Consider the following 17,345-nt stretch of genomic DNA (forward strand, 5'->3'; position numbering starts at 1 on the left):
CCAAGGTCACTATCAGCAGGACTGGTTCACGTCAGGCAAGAGGCGAACACTGGTTTTTCCACTGGGGGAGGACGGCTTTGAGCCATCCTGAGCACTTCGCCACCTGGAAAGGTTTCTGCTCTTAAGAAAGCCAGACATGATTTCAGGGATGCTTATGTTTTGTTTTGTTGTTCAAGACAGGGTTTCTTTGTGGCTTTGGAGCCTATCCTGGAACTAGTCCCTGTAGACCAGGCTGGTCTCAAGCTCACAGAGATCTGCCTGCCTCTGCCTCCCCAGTGCTGGGATTAAAGGCGTGCGTCACCACTGCCCAGCTGATTTCAGGGATGCTTGAACAGAATTTGATTATGCTCCTACTATTAGACTAGTTAGTGGTTGCAAATATCTTTTTAGTTTATTTATTTTGTTTTGTTTTTAACTGTCTTATAAGCAAAGTCCCCCTGCTCTCCATAGAATGTTCTGAAAGCTACTGCCCCAGGAGCTGGCACATGTCCAGTCATAATTCTGCTTTTCTAGAGAACCCAATGTTCCTGACCAGACACTGTGGGAAAGATGGATCATTAAGCTGCCCCTGATGCTGCAAGTCATGTGGGAACTAACTATTGATAAAAAGATTCATTGTTAGCCCTCCTTAATGGTCATTGTGTCTATGTATTTGAGTTTGAAAACAATCAATAGATCTGAGGTTATCTCTCATTTCAATCTTTGTCCTAGACCGAGTGCCTTTCATTAACCATGTTCTCTTACCATCTAATAGCTCAGTCATTATTTTAGCCAAAAGTAACTTCTTGTAGCAAAGGAAGATGTATAGAAAATAATCAAGAGTTTGTGATTTTGTATTAAATCAACGACATTTACTGGATAATGAGTCTCAACTTCTTCAGTTGTAAACTATGGAGATGTAGGGAACTCTAGAACACATCCTGGTGTGTTGGTCTGTTTTACGTTCAGTCAAAAATGGAAAATGCATTCTTGAGCATTCTTCTCAGACAGAGGCTACAGTTATATGATTAAGAAGACAAAACCCTCCGATATTTTTAGGAGTGGCAGCCCACTAATCTTTCTAATCCCCTACCCCTCCCATCCCATAACCCGTATATAGGTCAACACAGCTTCAGAAACTAACCAGAGAAAAGAAATGATTGCTTCTCTGAACCAGTTTCTATGATCAAGAACACCTCCAGGAGAGTCTAAGAGACGATTTTTAAAGGGATCTTGGTATTTTGAGTTAGTGTGCTACACACCATTAGTGACAGAGAATGGAATGGCCTCTCTTCCTTCAGACCACAGTGGCTGGGTCTTTAAAAAGGAAATGCTTGTGTGAGGAAGATGTATGCTCTACCAGGGCTTAAACATTAAGCCATCAAATGAAGTATTAGCTACTTGTCTTACAATGAGATTCTTTGACATCAGGCACTTTAAAAAAGCAGTGATGAAATGAATTAAGAAAAGGTACCATCTTACTGTCTGGAGGTGTCCAGTTCTGTGGTAGAAAGCATGATCCCAACATGGTACAGCCATCTTCACTGCCCCTTTCTAGAATGTTCATCCTCTCTAACAGAGGTTCTAGATCCAATGACAATCTGCTCATCCACCCAGCAGATGAACTACATTCTATTTCTGACTATGAATTCCCTGTTTTCAATATCTTGGATAAGTAGAACTAGGAAATAATCTACTATTATATCTTTTATTTAGGAAGATTTTTAAAATATTTAAGCATTTTGGATTCTTTCCCATTTGCTTCACTTTGCTTAAATATTTGCAGAATTCTGTTCAGTAAAGTCATCTAAGCTTCTTATTTTCTGGATAGTCTAACTTGAACTATAGGTTAAAAACCTACTCAGTAATAAAACACTCTGATTTCTTTGTTTTTGTTTGTTTCCTTTTGAGGCAGGGTTTCCTATGTAGCTGTCTTAGAAATCTTCTGTAGATCAGGCTGGCCCCCAAATCACAGAAATTCACCTGCCTCTGCCTCCTGAGTGCCTGAATTAAAGGTTTGTGCTACCATCCTTAGCCCACAATTTAATTAAAAACACACCAAAACAAACAAACAAAAAATGGTTGTTGGGAGAGAGAAAATTATCCAAAATCATAAAGTCTAAGAAGAGAAAAAGAAGAGAAAAAGCTGCAATTATTTAAAAATGTGAAGATACCAAATGGTATTTAAAAGGCACACTGAATGTAAAGAGTAAGCCCATCCCTTCATCTACCTGCCTATTGATATGGTTTTTAAACACAGACATTACCCCATAATGGATGAAATTACAAACTCCTGACACCTAGAGCTGCGTGCCACAGTACACATCGGTAATTCCAGCACCGAGGCAGGAGCATCACTAGGATAAAGCTAAACTAAAGAGAGGCACTGTCTTCATCAAAAAGTGTGTGTGTGTGTGTGTGTGTGTGTGTGTGTGTGTGTGTGTGTGTGTTGGGGGCGTGGACAGAAAGGGAAAGATAGATGGGGGGGGGGAGAAGATAATAGAGAGGAGAATAGAGGGAGAGGCAGTCCATTGCAGCATTAGTCACAGCAGCCATGTTATGGCTTAGGTGGCTAACAAACAGCAGATAAGAAAAGAAACTGGCACAAGTAGGGAGTGGAATACTATTTAGCCTCAAAAACAAAAGAATTCTGTTACTTGTGGCAGGGATGAAATTGGAGGACATTATATAAGATGGAAAAAACACAATATGTTTTTAGTTGTATGTGGAATCTAAAAACTCATAGGAAGAGTAGCATGAAGGTCACTGAGGTCCAGGTGTGGACAGAATGGGATCGCAGAGGCTGGGGAGTAGACAGAATGGGGAGGGTCACAGAGGCTGGGGTACAGAAGGAATGGGGGTCACAGAGGCTGGGGTACAGAAGGAATGGGTCACAGAGGCTGGGGTACAGAAGGAATGGGGGTCACAGAGGCTGGGGTACAGAAGGAATGGGGAAGTAACAGTCAAAAGGGCATAGGATCTTAAACAGGAAGTAAGAACTTTCTTTAGCATTCTATTGTACAGTGTAGGAAGGATATACTGTTGTACATTTCAAAAGTACTAAGGGAATGAAAGTGAAATATTTCCACCACAAGAAAACATCAAGTACTTGAAGTCATGGCATGTCATTTATTATCATATTGTATTATTGCATCAGAATATTATTTTGTACCCAATAACTCTGTATAGTTACAAGTTCTCAGTTTATAACCTGTAACAAGTGTGAACAGATGTGGTAACACATGCCTGAAATCTGTGCATTTGAGTGGCTGAGGCCGAAGGATGGTGAGTTTTAGGGCAGCTTGGGGCTACACTGTGAGACCATGAATAAATGACAAAATGAATAAATGATAAAAGTAACAATGTATTTCAAACAAACAGATAACAACAACAATAAACGCAAAGCTTTCTTGGCTTTAGCTTTGTTTGTTCCCTTGCAGCAGTAGAGGTCAAACCCAGGACTTTGTACACATGAGGCAAATACACGGCATAAATAAAGCGCACACACAGTGCCACAGGGCAGATCAAGTATGCTTCTTACCAAAGGACTTAAAAACATATGACCACGTGAAGACACACATGGATTTTACAGGTTTGCTTTTAGCAACTTTATTCATAATTTTTGAATCTCAGAAGCAATTCTGATGTCTTTTAGTGTGGAATTGGTAAGGAAATATACACTGTGCTAATCCAGACAAGGGACTGTCGTCCAACAATGAAAAGAAACAAAGTATCAAAAAAGCCTACAGGGCAGAAGGGACTCATACTATTTGCTATAAGATACTCCAAGAAAAGACGCTATAGATGCAGAGTAAAATGATCCCCGAGGACCAGCAGCTGAGGAGAGGAAGAATGAATAAACAGTACACAGACTATTTTTCAGGAAGGTGACTTTGTCCAAACCAAACTGAGCTTTCATGTAAACCACAGTGATGATGATGCTCTGGGTGAAGATGATAAAACAATGTAGTTTCATTTATTGGACCACTCTGCTAGGGAGGCTGATACTAGGGCAGGCTCTGCATGCCCAAGGCAGAAACGTCTGGAAAATCTCTATACTCTCTTCTTAATTTTCTGTGAACTTAAAACTGCCCTCAACTAAATACAACCTAAAAAAGAAAAGCAGAATGGAAGTTCCCACTCCCTCCCATCACACCCTCCTGAACAGTACCTTCAGGAACTACAAATGAGGGATCCCTCTGGACCCACATCAAACCTTCAGGAGACTTTGACCCATGCAAAGATATTAAACTTATACTTTCCACCAAAAAGTAGCAGTGAGGTATATAAGGTTTGCTACACAACTAAACAAACCAGAGACCTTTCCAATGCAAGATTCCTGAAGCCACTAAAGACAGAGAAATTTGCTCCTTGAGTTAAATGCCATCTATCATGTGGTCTCTAGTGTGGGTATTTACAACTGACAAGATGCACTCATTTGAGATGCTTTCTTTCTGTCCACAAAGGATGCATTCTACTCTGTACATTTGTCACAGTTTGTGTTCAGTCAATATTTGCAGAGTTAAACTAAATTGGATGAACAAATTGGCTCTCTGCTCAAAAGCAAACATATGAGATGATATTAAGCATTGAGCGCCCATTACCTTTTAATTTCTATTTCAAGACAAACATACCTATGCCATCCTGAATACAGTTCCTCCTAACATCACAGAGGGAGAGTGTGGGTGGCACACCATCCCATTATTCACTAGGGGCCAGTTATTGTATATACCTCAATCCATAAACATTTATTCACATAAACAGCAACAATGTTGAGAGGAGAGGACAATTGTTTTGCTCTTCTCAAATGGCTTTCTAACCACACTAATAACTCATTGCTTTTCTCAAACTTAATTACCTAGTCTGAGAAGCTGAATAAGGCTTAAGCTTGCACTCATACATCAGGAAGACAAACAATAGGTCTGATCTAATTGATAACCTAGATGCTAATGATGCTGGAAACAGGCATCTCACTGATGAGCACACACATCCTAGCATATTGATTTAAATACAGCACTTAGAGTGGGTCAAAATCTTACTTTAGAAAAGATCTGCTAATGACTCAGGACAGCATTCACATGACCTTATAATATTCAAGAGAAAAGATACCTAACCATCTGTCTGACTGCAGCTTTCCCGCCATCTCCTTCCCATGGTGCACTGCATGAGCCACAGCAGACAAGCCATTGATAATTATGGACTACTCAAATTTAAGCCCAATGTTCCAGATGTCCAATAAAACACAAAAACAAGCAGCTTAAAGTCTAGAGCCAAACCTTAGGCAAACATCTCACTCAGTTTACCTACAGTGTATTTCTCAATGGACACAAAAAGGATTTTCAAGTAACAATGATGTAATTTGAATAACCACTTACTTTTACTGGAAGAATTGCAATGCACATGAAATAAAGATCACAAATCACATGGTAATTTGGTAATATGAGGCTGCTCTGACATGAACTTTGAAAACGCCAATGCTTGGGTACCGCCTCAGAGAGTCCGTGTAGAAACCATAAGGACTAGGCTTAGAGAGCAGCATTGAAAACAAGCAGCCATTTAAGAATCACAGTGGAGAAACCCTCCTGTATCAGATCAGACTTGCTTTTTCACATGACCCTTGAATTTAGATCCTGCTGTCTGGCCGGCCAACCGAAAAGGATGAAGAGGAAGCAGCCATTGGGTTATAATGGACAAAACATTCTCCAAAGCTTTTTTGTAAATAAGCACAGTATGTACATGGAAGAGGGGACATAAATTCCCTAGCATCAAAACAACAAAGATCTACCAGATGGTACTTCATATAAGGGACATTAAATAACAGAAATGAACATGTTCCTACAGCAATCTGGAGAACACAGAGAAATGGCACCAAATGGGTATTTCTTATTTTGATTTAATATTAAACATGACGAAAAACTTCACACACTGCTACTTCTAACCAGTGTGGCCTCCTCAGGAAAAAATAAAAAATAAAAATAAAAAACAACAAAAAAAAAAAAAAAAAAAAAAAAAAAAAAAAAACTGAAAGATGATGTCCCTTACAACCTAGCAATTCCACTCCTCAGTGTAGGCTATATGAGGAAAATTCACTTATGTGTAGCACACGATGTATAAGTCAGGGTCATAGACACCCAGAAGCTGCTTTTGCTCAAAAACATTAATTCGTCTCTTGTTGGACCCATAACGTAACTGAGAGCAGGGTGAACGCCTGGCATCTATGCTTTCATTCTGTATCTAAGCAACTGAGACTCCCCATCAAGTAACAGGAGGCTCCAGGAAAGCTACCACAGGAATGACTTATGACACAGAGAGGCCAAAGCACAGAGCAGGGGCAATCATCACCTGCAAACCAGATAGGCACAATTCCTTGGAGCCAGAATTGAGAAAATGATCAATTAGGCCACACTATGACCAAGACCACTCACTATGCAAACCTCTACCCCCCAGCCTCAAGCCCTTTTAAACCTAAAGCTCATGTCAGCATGCTGAGGATGGGTTTGGGAGTCATGGGGCCCTTTATCAGTGTCCTCTGCCTTTTTTGCTGTTGTATTGAATGGGTGGCTGAGCCCTGGCCACTGGGGCTTCTGGAGCCGGAGCTTATGCCCCAGTACTCAAGTAACAATACTGCTTACATCTATAATTGAAATCACACCAAACACCCGCCAAGGAAAATGTGGTACATGTGCACACACAGCATAATTACTGGTATAGTAGCATATATATCCACACAGTTGCATTTATAAATATAACAAGGATCCTATCAGATATCCGTGGTGATGTATTTATTGTTTATGATCTAACAAATAAAGCTTGCCTGAAGATCAGAGTGCAAAGCTAGACACAGCCATAGAGGCCAGGCAGTGGTGGCACACATCTTTAATCCCAGGCCTCAGGAGACAGAGGCAGATGGACCTCTGTGAGTTCAAAGCCACCCAGGAGTACATTAGAGTGAACCAGTCTAAACAGCACTAGAGAGTATATAAGGAACTCAGTGCAGTCTCAGAGGGCAGTGTAGCAGTCTGGGGCTTGGTGGAGAGCAGTGCAGTCTGGAGATGCAGTCTGAGGTTCAGTGTGCCTCCCCTTCAGTCTGAGCATTGGCGGAGGTGACAACTTTCCAGCGGCTGGCCGCTTTGCTCTCTGATATCCAGCTTGAACCCAATATCTGACTCTGGGTTTTTATTATCTGTGCTATAGGTATCCGTCACAGTGCACCTGTTACTTTTGTAATCAAACAGCTGAGCCTAACACACCTCTGATCTTTACTGGTTAAGCAGTCTGAGGCATCAGACTGGATTCCCATCATTTATTGCACTGTTTCTCATGTCAGGGCTCTGCTCATGGAGCCCCCAATGTGCCGTGTTTAACAAGTTCCTGTGTTCGTGTTCCTCCTGTAACCTGGGACACAGTTGAAGATCTGAATGGGTTTGGGTTTGGTGTTTTGGCCAGAAGTCATCATAGTCTGTGCTTCGATCCTGTACCAGATGTCTGGTTGTCCTTCTTCTGGTGACATGAGCCATTTCTGACTATGACCTAGATCTCTAAGAACCTCAAGGGCTACACTGCAATCCATAGCATCCTTTTTTTTTTTTTTTTTTAGCTAATAAGCCACCGAGTTTTTATAAGAAAAACTTCCCCTCAAGTCAAGAGAGTTACTTCACCTTCCTCCAAAGTAACACACAATTATTTTTTGGTTTCGGAAACATTGTGACTCATTTCAACACCCTCCAAAAGTGATCAATACATTTTGTATTGTCTTGTTATGATCATAAATAACAGGACATAACATCTCCCCTGGAAACCACTAAAACATATGCAAACCTACACTTACAAATAAAACGGAAAAAACAAGTCCCTCCTTAGGCCTCTGGCTTCCTCTTCTTGGCCATTCTTCTCCAACAGCACCTCACTTCAGACTCAGTCCACATCCCATGCTCACTGGAGAGTGGACCTGACGCTTCCAATGTTGCTAGTGAAACTACTTTGCTGGGAACAGAAGTCACTTTTCAGACTTCATCTTGATGGGCCTTACAGCACTGTGGACCATCTCCCTTGCCCCCAGGGACCCTCAAAGAAAAAGTAGGCACAATGGCTCAAGCTTGTAGCCCCCAGCACTTGGGAAATTGGACAGTCAGCATCTTGGGGCTTGTTGGTCAGTTAGCTTAGTTAGCAAACTCAAAGACTATGTCTCAAAGAAACAAGACAGACAGCTCCTGATTCTTGAAGAACATCCAAGTTGACCTCTTGCTTTCATATGCTTAGGCACATAGGTGAATCCTCCCTCCCTCCCTCCGCTCCAGTCTGTAGTATTCTGTTTCAGCAGTAGCGAGCAGATGAAAATACCCCTCCCCCTTCAACAGGCAGCAGGACTCTCCATCCAGATATACATGCCACTGTTGTCCCTGACAACTCAGCTCACCTGTCACTGTACCTATCTCTCGCCAAGTCCTGACTTACTACAGGCTCTCCTGGAGGGCCTCCCTATCTTTCTCTCACTGTGCCTACTAAAGTGATGTCTGAACATGCCACTCCATCTGAAAAGCCCTTCCTCCCTCCTTTGACTAGTGAACCCGCCCTTCATCGAGACCCTCAACAATCAAAAAAGATTGCTTCAACATACGGATTTTAAGGTATTTCAGTATCTGTCCAAGTTCATTAATATTGGTGATAGGATAAATTCTGGTATGATTCAAGGGTCAATTGTCCAAACATGAAACTGGACAGTAACAAACATGCTACATGGAGAGCCTGGTTATTACATGGTTTCATGTTTATTTTACTTAAATACACAAGAGATATAGACCATTCAAGGACTGATAAATTGGGAGATGTGAAATGGATAAACTATAAGTTCCTTTTAATAAAGCTAGGATGTTCTATTCATATTGCTAAGAAAGTATGAAATTAAGTTTATATCTTGAGGTTAGTAAGCCATGGCCAGTAACATGCAATGTTTAAGAGTGGAAATAAATGTGAATTGAACAATCTTGTTTGGTACTTCTACCTCAACAATGGGAATGGGCAGGCTTCAGCTTCCCTAGCTAGAAGGCATACCATAACTATACCATAACTTTTCTCCACTTAAATATTGATTGCAATTTCTTCACAACCTTTTGACTACGACTGAATATAGATATTGATTACTGGCCCCCCCACCAAGATTTTGTTTAAAGGACTAGTTTAAAAGACTTGAAAAAAGAAAAAGAAAAGACATCCTAGGTATCTTCCATATTAACATATGTGCATATGAGAGTGCATATGAACTTTGAGAGTTTTAAGTGCAATCCCACTTATCCAAACATATACATAAAAAGAGAGTTTGTGTGATAACGTGGCCTTGGCTTATATTAAGAGAATGAACACTTACCTTGTGAAAATGGCATCCACAATCCCAATCGTTGCCTCCTCTGCAGGAACGTAGGAACCGATCTGAGCCATGATGGCAACCAGCGCAACCTGTTTTATGTAGGAGCTCTTCCCACCCATGTTTGGTCCAGTGATTATCATTACCCTTTCAGAGTCTTCCTGGAAACAAACAAACAAATGGAATTTCACTTAGTGCACCAGAAGGGATTGGAGCGGTTGCTCTTTATGTTGGGAGTGCGGATTGAGATAGGGTCTTACTATATAACCCAGGCTGGCCTTCAGCTCACTGTGTAGACCAGGCTGGCCTCATATTTCAACCTCCTGCCTCCACTTGCCAAGAACTGGAATAAAAGTATCCACTACCATGATTGGTTCAGATGGGTTTTCTTCTCTTTTGTTTTTTATGTTATTTTTATTTCCATGTGGTATCTATGATTCAGCCCACAAAAGGGACTTCATTAGGCAGAGTACTGCTCTACACCATATTATATATCACTGAATCAATCCATTTTCCATTCCTATAACAAAAAGCCTAGGGCTGTGTAATTTGTTGGAGAAAGAGTTTCATTAAGGTCAGAGTTCTAGATATTCAAGAGCATAGTGTTGACTCATTCTCACGCCTGGTTAAGGTTTTCACAGTGACCAACATCTAAATGGTGGGAGTACGTGCCAGAGGTATTCACTTTGCAGACAGAAAGTGAGAGGCTGGCAGAAGCTAGTTTCACACTTTTTTATAAAGGCCCATCCACATGAGAAACGACCCATTCCACAAGACCAGAACCAATCCTTTCTGAGAGCAGTACCACCCACGACTTAACTATCTTCCGCTTGGCTCCACCTCATTAGGGGAGGGGTGATGACAAAAGATACACAGATGGTCACCATGAATAAAAGGTAACCTGTTTCAATAAGTAAAATGATAGCATAAAGAGATACCACCACTTCACATGTACAGGATAACAACATCAGGAAAAAAAGAAAGAAAAAGAAAGAAAGGAAGGAAGGAAGGAAGGAAGGAAGGAAGGAAGGAAGGAAGGGAAGAAAGCCTGCCTGCCATGGCTGTCAGTGCCAAGTTTTGGCAAAGATGAGAGAGGGGCTGGAATTTTTTTTCTGCTGCAGGAGAAAAACACTACACACTATTTTGAAAAGCTGCAGTAATACCTGCTAAAGCTGAAAATAGATATAGCCAAACAATTCTGCTCCCATGTACATGCTAAATGGAAATAAGCATGGAAAACACATGACATGGAAAACAAAAGACATGGAAAAGGCTTGGCAGCAGTGCCTCTCAGGATAGTCTGAAATGCAGCATCTCACATTTCCTCACCCTGGAACACATGAAGTATCAGACAAGAACATGTGCAGAGGTGGGAGAAAGCCAACAGTGAGGATGGAGGTTTCTGTTCTGCCAGGTCCCGCTGCCCTTCAGCCCCAGATAAACACACAGAGACATATTAATTATAAAACTGTTGGCCAATGGCTTGGGCTTCTTACTGGTTAACTCTCTCTTAATTATTATCCCATTTCTATTAATCTATGCATTGCCACAAGGCTGTGGCTCACCCATAATCTGGCACAACAGTGCAAAAGGAAGCCCGGTAGCCAAGGGCGGGGCTAGTGAGCCAACAAAGGCGTAGATGTCCTTAAACAATGGCAGGAAAATGGTTAGCTGTATGAAAATGAGTAAGGTTCCAAATCTCATTCTAGGTGAATGAAAGAATAAACAGTGAAAAGCAAAACCCATTACTTTAAAAAAGAAAGCATAGGAGAAAAGGTGGAGAATTAGTTACTTGTGGAAACATAAAACAGTTCTGCCCCGGTCAAACATAAATGTTTATGATGTGCACCAAAACATAAGCAAAAGACTGTTCGCAGCTGCCTCAAACTGAAAACTGCTCAAATGTTTATCAACAGATAAACTATGATACAGCTGCACAGAAACAGCTATGACAAGAAAGAACACAAAGATATAAATTGTCAAAGGGAAGCTGTTAAGTCACCAAACAAAACATGAAAAAGCAGCCGTATTATATAACTCCTACCTCTTAACAACACTGAAGTAGTGGGGATAGGCAAAGAATATAAACAGGCTATTTGTAGCCAAAGAAACACACAAGATCTAAAAGCATATTAGCAGGAAAGTGTAATCAGAAGCATTGTACAGGAGCAAAACAAGCTATTCCTAACATTTATGTGAAAGAATGTCTGGTAAATAGCCAAGGAAAATGAAATCTGCACATCGCAGACAGCTGAACTCCTATGGTTTTTGTAGAAAGCTTCACAATGGTCAAGAAATGGAAACAACCCATCAATATCAGAGGGCTTATCAACAGACAAAAGGCAAAGGAATAATATTCCACTATATGATAATAATACTATGATACCTACACACAACAGAATATTATTCAGTCATAAAACATGATAAATTCTCTTATTTGTGGCCAAGTGGATGAAACTAAAGGTCACTATGCTAATTTGATCGGGTACACGATCAAATTCATACGTAAAATATGAAAATCTTGATCTCATTCAGGAGGGGATGGACCAGAAGCTGTGGAAGCAGAGGGATGGGGAGAAGTTATCAGTGCGCCCTAAGCTACAGTTATACTGGCGTGAGACACCTGGTGCTGTTACACAGCAGGTTGAGGATGCACTGCCTTCCAAGAAGCTAGAAAGATCTAGATGCACATAACCATGTGAAGTATCTGTTTTTCTAGTAATACTAGCATCTATTTCTGTATTTAATTGTTTGTGTACCCGGGAACAATTTGATAATTGCAAAGTCAAAGACAGCCATTAATGAGGACTGGTGTGTGCAAGCTTATTGCCAACCAGCTTCTAACTGGCCTTTCTGACCTCCATGCTTATTTCCCCATCAAACACCAGCATTGACTATTTAATATGACACCACAGCATGATTAAAAATTATCCTAAGACTTTTTGAAAATGTAGGGAATTGTCTGTGTTATTAAATTAAGAATACAGACTATAAAATACAGGCGCAGTTATGTTTTTAAAATGTAAATAAAGCTGGGCAGTGGTGGCGCACGCCTTTAGTCCCAGCACTCAGGAGGTAGAGGCAGGCAGATCTCTGAGTTCAAGGTCAGCCTAGTCCACAGAGAGAGTTCCAGGACAGGCAGGCCTACACAGAGAAACCTTGCATTTAAAAAAAAAAAAAAAAAAAAAAAAAAAAAGTGTAGTGGGATATTCACTTTGTCTCCTTCTGTGGCACTGACCACGCCCACTAGGGGGTGGAGCCAGGGGCGGAAGTGACCTGTGGAAGGAGGTCTGAGGAGGAGCCAGGAGCCGGAGAATGCTTGCTTGCTGGTGGACAGGGAGAGGAGAGCATCCAGTGTTCATCTGTCTAGGTTGTAAGTTATTTCTCCCTGAATAAACATCTATTCGATCTATTTGTTTATCCTGATTCTTATTTAACTGCAATAACAAGGTAAATAAAAGGTCAAGGGGGGTCTGTTAAAATGCCAACAGCATTTTCCTCCCCTTTCTCACTTTCTTCACACCACAAACCTCGGTCCATAACTGTCTCATAGCTGGGATCTACAGCAAGTCAGCACTGATACCCATTTAGTGAGTACATATTATGCTGAGGACCATGTCTCCCCCTCTCCCCCCGGCCCCAATGGAGCTCTCTATGAGAACCTTGACATAGAACAAAACTCACAGAATGGGAAGGTAAATGAATAAAGATGGCCAGGAACATCTGTGTTCAGGCTCCCTCCCCAGGCATCTTTTTACCCACACAGCAGGTGCAAAGGAGTTCCCAGCCTCCCTCTCCAGGGTGTGTGCAGGGAAGTCTCTGAATACAGGGTAGTACCCCTCTCTGGTACCACATCTATGTTTTGTGACTGAATTTAGGCTGAGAGACGTTTTAATTTACTTTCTTTAAGAGGAAGGAACCAAGGACTAGAGAACCACATCAGGTTGCCCAAACTCTGTAGGTACCACCTTTCCTGGTATGTGGGTCCATTCTTTTCATATTTATTTATTCCTTTTTATAGTTTTTTAAATTTATTTTTGTGTATAAGCATTTGTCTGCTGTGTGTGTGCACCATGTGCATGCCTGGATTAAAGCTGTCAGAAGAAAGGGTGGGCCCCCAGAACAGGAGTTACAAATGTGGGTACTGGGAATCGAACCTGGATCCTCTGCAAGAGCAACAAGTGCTCTTAACTGCTGAGCCATCTCTCCAGTCCCAAATGGCACTTTCTTAACCAACTCTAAAAGACCTCCAACAAGAGATAATAAGCATAAACAGGAGACACAGTGAAAAAATCATCAGGCACTGAAACACATAAACACTCCCTATGTCCACCTCTGTTGTCCCCACTCTGTAGGCAACTGCAGTGGCTTCTGACTGGGTGCTATCGTGGCTAAAGGGAAAATGAGCCCTCTCAGGCTCTTTCTGAAGGGCACTAATCCTATTCAGGAGGTTTCCACTCAAATCAACTCCAATGATTAGAAACATGCGTCAACACTATCACCTTGGTACTCAGGATTTCCATGTGTGACTTTGGAGGGGACACACACATGCCGACCATGCAGTGGGTCTTCCCAGAGGCCTGAGCTAATCATGGCAGCTCCTTTGCCCACTGCTGCTTGAGTAGCTGACTGCACACGGTTTAGTTGCAGCAAGTATTCCAGTCCCTTCCATGCCTAACTTTCTTACCTAATCCACACTTGTACCAGGGTCCTTTGGTGTCGGAAGACTTGATGTTGGCTCATTCCTGCCTCACGGCCTTGCCACAGGCCTGAGCAGGAAAGACCTCCCAGGGCCAGGCTGTGTGCTGAGCCCTTCTGCCTGTCCCTCTCTGTCGCATTCACCCACCCCATTTTCACTGAAATTTCCTCCCTGAAATGACCCTACCTTGCTTGTTATTACTCTCTCGCTGCTAGAAAGTTCCCATGATAGATGAGTTTGATAGTTAAATATGCTTCAAAGGAGAAGTCTACCACATTTACATTTTAAAAGCAGTGTCTGCATTACCTATAAAAATTAGGAAGACATGAGTCCTTTTCTCCATCCCAAGATGACAAAGTAGGGAAGGTAATGGCCAAGGACTTCACTGCCCATTTAATGTGCTCATCTATCTTCTGGCTAGGATAGGTATCTGAGGTTCCACACATCAAAGGCTTCCAGATACATTCATAGCGCACATTAAATCTGACCAGAAGAGCAGTCAGGATGAGTGAGCATTCCTTAAGAGAAAGAGAACAGTCAAAAGCCACTGTTAGCATGAGTAAACATCCCAACAGGACAGAACAAGGCCAGTATTCCCTCTGCACCTATGGAAACCCACTGAAGTGAATGGGACCATATGCAACTGGACTGCTCAGACAACCAGTTCAGGGTCATACACTGCGCAAGTCTTAAGAAACCACAGAGAGAGGAAGAGATGGATTACGATGAACAGAGGCAAACACAAGCTGCAAGTACCATACCAGGAGGTCGTAGGGGCCTTGTTGGAACCAAGGCACAGGTACCAAACAGAACTCAAAGTTTCACCTACACATGCACAGAAAAGAGAGGGCTGTGGAATTTGGGCAGCTCTCTCAAGAGTCTGCCTTTAAGATGAGTGGCATCTATCTAGACAGTTCAAAATTTAAGAGTCAAAATGTTGAGTAGAACTTGAAATAACCAAGCACTATCTTCTTTGGGAAAGGCAAAAATTCAGCAGCAAAAGAAAGTTATAAAGGGCTTGGAGACAGCTTAGTCAGCAAGTGCTGTGTGAGCTTGAGGACCTGGGTTTAGACTCTACCACTCACATATAAAGCAAGGCAAAGCAGAACATGCTGTAACCCCCAGAGACAGGAGAATCCCTGGCTCTTGTCTGACTCTTAGCCAAGTTGAATCGGCAAGCTCCAGGTTCAATGAGAGATCCTGTCTAATGAAAGAGAGAATGATTGAGAAAGACACCCAATGTCAACCACCTGCCTTCCACACACACCTATACACACCCATATATGCATGCGCGCGCGCACACACACACACACACACACACACACACACACACACACACACACGAGTTCATATGCATCATCTCATTTTGTTGCTACAATAGCTCCATGGAGGGAGGGAGGGTCTTATTATGCAGTCTATCCTGGCCTCACTCACACTCCCCCTGCCTCCGTCACTGGTGCAAGCATAACAGGTGTACACCATGGCCCTTATGTTCCCATGTGTGGTGTTCTAAATAAAAGTGCCCCCCATAGGCTCTTAGGGAGTGGTGCCAATAGGAGGTGTGGCCTTTCTGAGTAGGTGTGGCTTTGTTGAAGGACGTGTGTCAGTAGGAGGTGGACTTTGAGGTCTCAAGCCAGGTCTATTGGCACATAGTTTCTTCACATGACAACGATGGAATAAACCTCCGAAACTGTAAGCTAGCCCAAATTAAATGCTTTCCTTTGTAAGAGCTGTGGTGGTCATGGTGTCTCTTCATGGTAATAGAAACCCTAAGACACCCAGTGACAGGTGAAGAAACACAAAGGCGTGGGAAGCCAAAAATCTTGCCCAGCAGTGAGGAGCTGCTGGAAGTAAAACTTCTGATAGATGTCCCAAAGGGTCCTCTGCTCACTGTTAAAGCGGGGGAGAGGCTTCATCTTGGGGTCCTTGGCTCTGCCACTGTATACTAGGAGGACAGTAAGTCCTAGCAGCCCAAACTCAACAGTGGGAAAGAATCCAAAATTGTCACATGTTCATTTCTAAGACCCAGGTAAGAGCTGATTCTCTGCAAATCAGACTTCCTTCCTTGACAGGCACAGATACTGACATCCATCTTTAAAGAATGTGGTAGAACTATTTTTATAGTAGCTGCGGGCCACTGAAAAAAATGTCACTTTTAAAGTGCTTTTCCCTGAAAATGTCAATCAATGGCAAGCTACAGACAAAGAGTCCTTCCCCACAGCTCTCAGTCAAATCTCCACACTCTTAAGCCAAGGGGAATGAGACATATGGAGTGGGTAGCAATGGACACAAGGCCGGTACCAGCTTTTCACTCATGGATGGGAAAACCAAGGCCCAATGACTATGGTGGCCTGTCCCGGGTGACAGGAAAACAAGGGAGGAATAGAACTGGAATCTTTATATGCTATCACCAAATATAAGAGCAGCTTTCATTGTTTTCAAAAGCTCACCTATCAGCTTGCTATTTGGATTAATAAGCAGACAGTCACAGGATGGGTGAAACTGTCCCAAGCAGTATGTCCTGGTTTTGCACAGGATACATACACAGTACTGACTCCTTAACCCTCAAGGTAGCTGATGGGGCTGGAACAGCCACAGCCCTTGGGCCAACATCCTCTAGGCATCTTTCTATTTCAGTGTGCTGTCAAAATAGTATCATTTCTATGTGTTCCTGGCTGTGAGCATGGCTGGAAAAGACCCACTTGTCCTAGACTATGCCTGTGTTCCAAGAAATTGTCTAAGACTCAACTTGGGCAGCCTCTGTATCACTTTCCCATTCTGGAAATTAGTTATCACAAGTACAAAGAGGTGTTATCCTGGAGTATCTCTCGTTTTTTTTCTTCTATTTCTTTGGTGTAATCATTCTGTAAACTGTGAAATCCCCAATCCTGAAAAAAGTAACATTTTCTGGAAGAAAAAGAGGCAAAACTTTGCAGTGAGATTTGGAGACTGCTGAAGGTGTCTCAGATAATCCTCAGTAATAAATCTAAGTAGGAGCCTGCCATGCATCAGAGGCATGCCATGGACACCGGTGTGACACCTACACAGGCATGCACACTCCCTGTCCTTGTCAAGACAAAACCCATTGGAAGCACATCAAAAAGAACAATTTTGGCTTACTAGGCTAAGTACAAGGATGGGGAGAAGCACAGAGTGGTAGGTGTGGGGTGTGGGATCATCAGAGCGTTGGTGAAGGAAGGCTTCAAGCCAGGAGACATCTAAGAAGGAGAAAAAGCAGAGCTTGAAATGGCGAAGTGGGCTGTGGGTGTGCGGGAGGCAGGAGGGGGTGCAATCGGAAGGGTGGCA

At 42.4% G+C, this 17,345-nt stretch overlaps 1 protein-coding gene across 1 annotated transcript in view; it reads right to left on the reverse strand.

Moving 5' to 3' along the window:
• Msh3 (mutS homolog 3) overlaps positions 1 to 17,345 on the reverse strand; it is a 134,074-nt gene that overhangs the window by 14,692 nt on the left and 102,037 nt on the right. The window contains exon 20 of the mRNA XM_051182952.1: positions 9,344 to 9,501. Coding sequence (XP_051038909.1) covers positions 9,344 to 9,501 — 158 coding nt within the window. The remainder of the gene's footprint in view (positions 1 to 9,343; positions 9,502 to 17,345) is intronic.

Source organism: Phodopus roborovskii, unplaced genomic scaffold (genome assembly GCF_943737965.1).
Source record: "Phodopus roborovskii unplaced genomic scaffold, PHOROB, whole genome shotgun sequence".
NCBI classification, from domain to species: Eukaryota; Metazoa; Chordata; class Mammalia; order Rodentia; family Cricetidae; genus Phodopus; species Phodopus roborovskii.